The sequence below is a fragment of the Cynara cardunculus genome (genome assembly GCF_001531365.2).
Source record: "Cynara cardunculus var. scolymus isolate 2C chromosome LG 3, CcrdV1, whole genome shotgun sequence".
Lineage (NCBI taxonomy): Eukaryota > Viridiplantae > Streptophyta > Magnoliopsida > Asterales > Asteraceae > Cynara > Cynara cardunculus.
Genome location: NC_037530.1, coordinates 8,796,939 through 8,806,607, shown reverse-complemented (window position 1 = coordinate 8,806,607; position 9,669 = coordinate 8,796,939). Strand labels below are relative to the sequence as shown.

The following is a 9,669-nucleotide window of genomic DNA, read 5'->3' as shown; positions in this document are numbered from 1 at the left end:
TAATATTTATTTATTATTAGTAATATTTAAATTTTATTAAAGTTTATTTATAATCAATAGTAATAAGTAATAATTAATATTAATAAGGGTTATAATTGGAAAAACTAACAATAAGCTAATAAAATGCTACTCAAACTAGCATTTCAATAAGCTAACTTATATGCATTCAAACATAGACCTAGATAATAAGCAAGCTTAAGAATGCTTATTTTTGCCAAACAATGCCTTATTAGGACGTTTAGACATCCTATAAAACCAATTTTTATTGAAGTGCATGTAATAAAGGTTTGGTTTTAACTAAGAAACGAAACAACAACAAAGCAAAACTAAACTGAACTGAAGAGGGAAAGGATGGAGGGACAACCATCTGGAAAATTTAATATAGTAGTTGACTAAAGATAATCACGAAGAAAAACTCGTCTGATTTATCAAAATCAAAATAACGTGCAACATAAGTAGTCATGCGAAGTTACCGACAACAACCCAAGAAAACCCATCATTTTCTAATGTCTGAATGCCAGTCTAATCAACACCAAACAACCTAGGTGTAGTCGTTCAGGTAGCTCTCGAGGTACCTTCTCTGTCAGTTAAATGACCTCCCGTTGTTCCCTACGGAATTCATAAAGACAAAGGTCTTACTGCTACGACACAAATTAATACAGTTGTCAAAATAAGATTTGATTTGCTCAACTGTTAATACAGAAAAAACACATTATACGTATTTGAGGAATACAGAAGGGTAATCATGAACACTTTAAAAATTATGATTCTTAAATGGAATCTAATCAACAAATACCAAATCATGAGATCATTCATTGATAATCTAATTATAAATATGTCTGAATAATTATAATGTTCGATATTCCCAAATCTCAACATCAATAAAATACAACTTAATAATTCATTAAACAAATATAATTTTATTCACAAATCATTGGTCAACAAATAAATATTATTTATAATTTTTAACCAAACTTGGTCACGTTTATTAGCTCGTTGATAACTTGCAACTTAAATCAAGAAATTTTACGACATATTAATTATAAATTATTAAACATTTTAATCATTTGTGTTTCAACAAAATTAAGTGTTTTTACCTTGGTCAATATTCAATTTTTGTTGGTGACTAAAAGAAGAAAGAGTTGTGGAATCTTTAGAGAGAATATGTGTAATAACCCTCTTCCTTCATTTTGTTAATTTTATAGGAGTTTGGGGAAAGGGTGTAATTAATTCTTGCAAATCTTCAAGAGTTGGTTCTGTAAATAAGAGAATAAAGGGGAGGAGATCTCTCTCTTGGACTCATTTGGACGATCTCTATTAGTGTGTGTGTGTGTGTGTGTGTGTTTTGAGGGAGAAAAGAAGAAGAAGAGAAATCAATTTCTGGAAGTTCTTGGTGATTTGGAAGGAGAATCAAGAGGAGGATTGATCTTCTTCAAGTATGAACTTCATCCTTCTATTCTAGAACCTTCGTTAATGGAGTTGTGGTTGCTATTTAGGGAAAAACCTAGAGTTTCAATGTGACCGTTGAGTCTAGACTTTAGTTGATGAAAAGCCATTGTTTTTGTGTGATTCTTCATGACTCGGTGGAATAAATCAATCCTTGTGTACTCCTTGGTTGCTAAACTCTTAGTGGAGTTGGTATTCGTTTGGGTTAATCTCCAATTTAGTAGTTGATTTTGGGTTAACCTCCAATTTAGTATTGATTTGGGAAGTTTTCCTTGTTATAATCGAATTGTTGAGTTAGAAATCGTTTTTCAGTGAAGGATTTTGAGGTTCTGGGTTATGGAGATCAGCCTGGACGAAATGGGGAAGACAGCCCGAATAGTGAGCCACGCGGCCTGGCAAGCAGCCTAGGTTGCGGCTCAGGACACGTGAAGGCATGTTTCTCCGCAACTGCGTCCTTCTCGTTTCTCGTTTGGAGTTGCAGTTTGATCCATTGTTATAGGGGTTCATTAGAGGGTTATAATAGAAGACCTTTGGGGATTTTAAGTTGAGTAACACCCTTCTTAACTTGGTTAATTCAGGCATTCGGTTTGGGTTTTCTAGCCATTAGGCTTGGGAAGGAGCACAGAGTAACAGGTGCCTTCACTTACTCTAATGTATAAAACTTAAGATTTGTTCTAAAAGCTGTGAGTAGTGATTATGGTTTGAACCTGGCCTACGTGTGATCTATGTGGGGTGTGTGGGATTGCACAACGGGCGTAGGGTACCTTGAGGTAGTAATACCTCTTGGGAGTTATAATTCACGTGCCTTGGAATCCATTTCTTAAGCACATTGGATATGATCCTTTATGGGTCAATTTGTTGATATTACCACGAAGGGAATGTGACAGGGTTGCTGCAACCGTTGTTCAATATCCTTGTGGTGGTACTGTGCTCCAAATTGGTTGAATATGTATATGTTTCAAATGTTGAGGTATTCCTATCTTTTGATAAAAAGTTGTTGAATAGTTTTAAAGGAATTTACTAGACCTTTTGATCTAACTCTCGTTTTTCAAATAAAAACGATTCTCAGATAGGTACCAGGTGGAGAATGGAATGGATCTAAAGAGAGGTAGGATTTGAGCTAGTGGAGAAGATTTGTCGGCTTAGATTACTTATCTTTAGTTGTAATAATTCTTTACTGTGGTTATTGATGTAATTTTCTCTGCATACATTTGGGATATACTTTGGTTTTTTCCTTGATGTTAAATTTTGCTCATTGCCATTGCTTAATAAGTGTGGGATGATTTAAATATTGGGTTGTTACAATATAATCATTTGTGCAATTAAGTGACCATGGAAACTAAACCATTTTTATACAATTTCAATTGCATCACCATATTATTTTGGGAGACACATGGTCCCCCATGCCACTCACCACCCTTTAATTCATTCAAATTGGTGGTTTTCAAAAGGGTTATTTTGCTTTCATGATATATTGTAAAATGAAATTAATTGTTTGGTAATTATGTACAATGAAATTAAGGCTCTTAATGGTTAAGGGAGTTTTAGGATACAAAATCATTCAGAGGGTTTTAGAACTATTAAGGGACAGATTTTTTTTTTTGTCAAACAAAATTCACATCTTAACAATTCAGAGGTTGCCTCTTAATGGAACTATTAGAGGTAAACAAACAATCCATAACTTTCTAATATGATTCAAGTTTTTAGTTCTTTTAAATAAAATAAATCATAAATATGGTTGTGTTTTTTAAAATTTTACTAAATAAATAATTAAAATTTTAGAAACTGATTAGCTACATTCTTTTAATCTAACAAATTATTTACAATAGGTTCGGAAAATTTTAAGGTAAAAAAAATTAAATTAGTTTTACTGTTTCTAAACCCTACACCATACAAACCTTCACACCCAATGTCATATAAAAGGGAGATATTTTAATAAATGATGAAACATAAAAATATTCTTTAATCAACAATTGTTGTACATTTTTCAAATATGTCAATTTATATCAACATATTTAATGGATAAATCAATTAAATATTTACTAAAAAGGCGATAGTTAATCAAGATATAATCCATATTTATATAAAAATTAAAGACTTATCAAATTTATCTATTAGTATTAAATATTTACCAAACATAACTATTGTAATCTCAAAAGACCATAATGCCCTTATAAATTAAAAATAAAGAAAAACAAATGGATTTATGTGATTGGTTGTTATTATTTATATAGTTTATATAAATTGAGACGGTTTATATTTGTACACTCTTCTTTCTTTCTCTCTCTCTCTCTATATATATTTGTGACAAGAATTTATTAGTTCAAGTTTTGAAGGCAGGAGCATGCCCCGACACAAGATTTGATCTTTGCATGCTTTACGAAATATATCTCGATATCATGTTTTTATGGTGCAATTTTAAACGACTAAAACACAAAGCATATTAGTTTTTCGGGGTTTTTTAAACCTTCAAAACACAACAGGATTGCAAAGTATAATAAATATATCAATATATTATTTAAAAAAATATTAACCTGGATATCCAACCCATTATATGAGTCGACTAATCCCATGATGACCACCTGCTTTGCGGTTGCCCGGTGTCATCTTATTTGAACCTTCATGGCCACAAGAGAATTTTTATTCCTTTTTGGATTCGAACCTGTGACCTTCAGACACTTTTTATATTTTGAAACAAAGCTTGAATCAATCAGACAACCATTGTGGTTACAATATTTTACCTTGACTTCCACCAGCAAAAAACTGAAAAGAATTGTCATGATTAGGGGTGCTCATGGGTTGATCGGATTGATCGGGTTGAATATATTTAAACAACCCAACCCAATGCTGACGGTTTGGAAAAATCTTAACCCAACCCAATCCAACTCGTACGGATTGGTCGGGTTAGTCAGGTTGATACTTTGGTACATTAAAATATTCTTTTAACATTGAATATATTATTTCTCTACTCATAATTTCTTTTTCATCATCAACCATTTAATACAACTTATCTATATTTCTTACATATATTATATTCATTTAATTTTCTCAATTTACATATATATGTTCACAGTTATTGAACATATATGCAAATGAGTTATATAAAGATGTGAATATATTGAAAATATGTATATATGAAAAGCATAAATGATAGTGTAATTGTCTAACATATATATTAATAGAAATTCAACAATCATATTAAATCCAAGAAATAAAAGAATATCGGGTTCATCGGGTTGGGTTGGGTTCAAATAATAGTAACTCAATATCAATCCAATACCTACATTTTAATAATTTTACAACTCGATTAGACATTAAGTTGCTTCGGGTTGGGTAATTTCATGTTAGGTTGGATTATGTTAGGTTGATCGAGTTGGTCGGATTTTTGAACACCCTTAATCATGATGTTGCAATTCAATCATTAGAGTTGCCTTTTTAGTAGTGTAGACTATACGTTACATCTTTAAAAATGGAAGTCGCTCTCTCTATCAACTATCTATTGCACTTTGACTTTTAAACATTTTTTCACCGGATTAAATGATTGTTTATATTATTAATTAATACTCATATATTTTTATTAAACAAATCTAATATTTAAACTCAAATAATTCTACTCTCACTACCTAAGTAGGATTATGATATGTTTAGTTGGTTTTTCATCAAGTCTTGTATCAATGAAGTTATCTGTATAGATTGTGAAAGTTTTTGTTTAAAAGAGTTCTTATAGATCAAAGGAACGTGTTTTTAATTGGGAGGGACATGTTTTCGAAACAATTTTGCTTTCTGCATAAAACTCATCTTAAAAGTTTATTGAATAAGTCACTACCAAACAGTCATGTATAAGATATATAATAGTACTCTAAAATAGTTGGTACATAAATTTTGTAATATATAATTAAATAAATATCATAAACGAGCCTGGTTAATGGGTTACTCACAATAAAATTTAATTAACCAAGAAAAATAGAAAATGATTTTAGTTTTATTTATAAATCGAGTGTATGAACTCGTAAATCTCTTAAATATGGAAGAAAAGCGTAAATTTAATGAGAATATGACTTGAAATCGTTCTAAGAGTATGTCAAGCAAATTTTTTAAAATTGAGAAAATATAGATTTTTTTTAAAGATTTTGGACGTGTTTTTTTTATAGATTTTTTTGATGTCATTCTCTATTTTAGAGAATCTGTTGAAGATGTTCTAAGGGTTGTTTGTTTACCTTTTAATAGTTCGTTTAAGAGACAACATCTGAATCATAAGAGGTGAATCTTGCTGTAAAAAAAAAGTCTTCTGAATGATTTTGTATCATGAGTCTCTCTTAACCACTAAGCGCCATGATTTAATTGTAAACAATTACCAAACAATTATATTTCATTTTGCTATCATGGCAGTCTCTTAATTATTTTGACAACTTAATTATTCTGTATCAAACCATTCAGCAACTATTAAACTACCTCAAAACTGACGTAATCAAATATTACCCAAAAAGAAGAAATATGGAATCTTGAAATAAATACAAGGGCTAAAAAGCATACCAAATGATATATGTATGGTCAAGCATTGTGGTCAAAAAGCATACCAAATGATATATGTATGGTCAAGCATTGGGATCCGGTTGTTGCCCTTAAAACGCGTTTTCGCCAACTCTTCCTACTACTCCTACTGCTATCGGACAAGCTTCCAAATTTGCAAATCCATCGTCATTATTTGGATGCCATTTTTTAAATTCAGACAAAGTTTGTGGGGAAACTTCCCTCTGCTCACACCTGCAAATGTCACCAACAACTTGTCTGCTGGTTTCCACATGAATCATAAGGATTGGTGAGCCCCCCCTCCGCCATTAGCTGTACGCCTCTATCTTATCCCAATTTATATATTCTTCATTTTTGATTTTTGATTTTTGATTTTCATATGTAATTTGCATCACAAACACCATTGACTATCCGTGCTTCTATCTGTCCTTTTTTTGCATCGAGGGACTTCTTCAATTTAAGTATGCTTGTGTGAACATTTAATCAAGAAAAGAGAACATTGGGTTGTTGATTCTTTCTTGTTACTTTCAAACAACTGAGAAGCAGGTGGTTGGGTCTTCTGTGCTTCTTCCACCACAAAAGAATTGGAATTCTGGGTCATTGTCTCAGTTGATGAATCAGGTGATGTAGGAATTCAAGGCTTGTTCTTGATATTCTTTGATTCTTTTGTCGGGTGTTGTTTGATTTCACTTGTGTTGTTGCCTTGAAGCTTTCGTTTTTGGTGTGATTGAATTGGTTTCAGTATGGGATTCGGCAAATATGGATTGTTTATATGGGTTATGTCCACCATGTGTTTGATAAAATTCTCCTTACAGTTTGATCCTATAGATAACTATCTGGTAGATTGTGGATCTCCCAAAAATAGTTCAGTAGGCGATAGGGATTTCCTAGCAGATACTTCTGATCATCATTTTCTTTCAGACCCAGAACAAGCTTCTGTAAGTACTGCAAATTCTCAACCTATTTCATCCACCTATGGATCTTCATTATACACAACTGCTAGAGTTTTCAACAGAACATCCAACTATACTTTTCCAGTTAATCAACACGGCCGTCACTTCATTCGTCTCCATTTCTTTCCTTTTGCTTTAGACGGTGAAACCTACAATCTGAGTACTGCAAGATTCTCTGTATCTGCTCATGGTTTTACTCTCTTGAGAGATTTCCAACCTGATACTACTCCTGCTGTTATAGAATTCTCTTTGAACATCACTTCTGATAGATTGGTTATCACTTTTGTTCCTTCTGCCAATTCGTTTGCCTTCCTAAATGCTTTAGAAGTTGTTTCTCACCCAGATGACCTCATCCCTGCCACTGCTCTAACCGTCGAACTCCCAAGAAACCATCACAATCTGATGACACAGGCACTAGAGACCGTGGCTAGGGTGAATATGGGTAACCAAACAGTTTCACCTGAAAATGATACCTTATGGCGATTTTGGAATTCTGATGGTCATTTTATCACACAAAACAATTTTGTTAAGTATGTCAAAAATATAAGTTCCGTGAAATATACAGCAGGCGGTCCAACCCGTGATATTGCTCCCTTATCTGTGTATGGGACTGCTACTAAACTAGATACCGAGTTTAGTCCTGGTGCACTTCTCAATATGACGTGGACGTTTAATGTTGATCCCGAGTTTTCCTACTTGGTCCGATTTCACTTCTGTGATATAATTGAGCATCCACCGTCCCAATTGGTCCTCAATATTTACCTAAACTCCATGTCAGTTGCTAAGGATCTTAATCTTGGTGAACGGATGTCAAATGTCTGGGGTGCTCCTTACTACTTAGATGCTGTCACTAGGTTAAGTGGGAAAAACATGCTAAATGTAAGTATCGGCACTAGCCTTGCACTCGGGGCGTACCCTGAAAGTATTCTTAATGGGCTGGAGATCATGAAAATAAGCAATTCTAAGGGGAATCTTTATGAAGTCGACACAGGAACAAAGTCTTCGGCTTCACGATCAAAGCAGAAAGTTTGGGTCGTAGCCGCGTTGGCTGGTGGAGCAGTGTTCATTGTGGTTGTTTTGGGTTGCTTGTTCTTCATAATAAGAAGAAGAAATAGAAGAAAGTCATTGATTGTGAAGCAGTCTATGCAACAAAGCTTGAGCCCCAATATGGATACCGATGGAAATGCCATGTTTTCAAGATCAAAGATTGGATACCGATTTCCTTTAATAGCAGTTCATGAGGCTACCGATAAGTTCAGTGAAAGCCTGGTGATTGGAATCGGTGGTTTTGGGAAAGTTTACAAAGGAGTACTTTCCGATGGTACACAAGTGGCAGTAAAAAGAGGCGCCCCACAATCTCATCAAGGTTTAGCCGAGTTTCAGACAGAAGTCGAAATGCTATCCCAATTCCGTCACCGCCATTTGGTATCTTTGATAGGGTATTGTGATGAACGCAATGAGATGATCATTATATACGAGTACATGGAAAACGGGACCCTGAAGAACCATCTGTACGGTTCAGATCTCCCTAAACTGAACTGGAGACAGAGGCTCGAGATCTGCATTGGTTCTGCTAGAGGACTTCACTATCTCCACACCAGTTCTTCAAAAGCAATCATTCATCGGGATGTCAAATCTGCAAACATATTACTTGATGAGAATATGATGGCTAAAGTCGCCGACTTCGGGCTCTCCAAGAACGGGCCAGAGCTTGATCAGACTCACGTTAGCACCGCAGTCAAAGGAAGTTTCGGTTATCTTGATCCTGAATACATGACACGGCAACAATTGACCGAGAAATCCGATGTTTACTCTTTCGGTGTCGTAATGTTTGAAATTCTGTGCGGCAGGCCCGTTATCGATCCGTCTCGGCCACGGGGAATGGTGAATTTGGTCGAGTGGGTACGAGAGTGGCGGAAAAGAGGCGAATTGGAGAAAGTTTTCGACCCTTTTCTAGTGGGAAAGATGAAAACTGAGTCTTTGGAGAAGTTCGTGGAGATCGCAGAGAAATGCTTAGCGGAACAAAGTGTCGATCGACCAACGATGGGAGACGTGTTATGGAATCTGGAGTTTGCGCTTCAACTCGAAGGAATCGAAGTAAAAAGGCGGGAAACGGAGAATGATTCGTCGACGGGTGAGTTGGAGAGTGGTGCTGGTGAGGGAAGTGTTGGTGATTTTGTTGGTGTTTCAATGAGTAGAGTGTTTTCAGAGATGGTGAAAGGTGAAAAACATGAAATGAGGTAAACAAATGACACCAAGAAGCATTCCAGATTGTAACTACAGATATTTGATCACTGATTTGAAGGTGGTATTGTGACTTATATATATATATATCACTTGGTGTATTCAAGCATTTGTTGCTGTAAACCTTTTTTTTTAAATGCAAAAATATTTTTAATTCAGGCTAAAATTGTAATTTGAGCATTAATTAAGGGTGTTTGAGATTGTTTATTTGAAACAACTTATTCTTTTCTAAAAAAGTACTTATCAACTTATTATAAGTTAGAAGAGTTTAACTTCTTCAAAAAAAAATTATTACCGGTTTGGCATTGGTATAAGTTGTTCATCCAAACATTCAAAAGTGCTTATTACCAGTATGACATCAGAATAAGTCAATAAGTCTTTTTTATAATATATGGTCAATGTTTAAAGCTTACGTTTTATAATAGCACCTCTAAAACCGAATTTTTTTAGGGTTTTGGTATGAAATATTGTTTATTGATGCATATTACTTAAAATT

General features: G+C 34.1%; 1 protein-coding gene and 1 long non-coding RNA gene across 2 annotated transcripts in view; both read left to right on the top strand.

Annotated features, from left to right (window-relative positions):
• Positions 1–2,765, top strand: part of LOC112510422 — a 10,158-nt gene extending 7,393 nt beyond the window's left edge. The window contains exon 2 of the long non-coding RNA XR_003068931.1: positions 2,516–2,765. This is a non-coding gene — a long non-coding RNA (uncharacterized LOC112510422). The remainder of the gene's footprint in view (positions 1–2,515) is intronic.
• A 3,297-nt stretch (positions 2,766–6,062) lies between these two features.
• Positions 6,063–9,269, top strand: LOC112509682 (probable receptor-like protein kinase At5g59700). The gene has a single exon (XM_025114767.1). It carries the CDS (start codon positions 6,720–6,722, stop codon positions 9,171–9,173), a length of 2,454 nt encoding a protein of 817 aa, XP_024970535.1. The 5' UTR covers positions 6,063–6,719; the 3' UTR covers positions 9,174–9,269.
• The last annotated feature ends 400 nt before the right edge of the window (positions 9,270–9,669 follow it).

Bases quoted from the DNA above. Each gene is read 5' to 3' on its own strand.
- LOC112509682 (XM_025114767.1), top strand. From the start codon at position 6,720: ATGGGATTCGGCAAATATGGATTGTTTATATGGGTTATGTCCACCATG.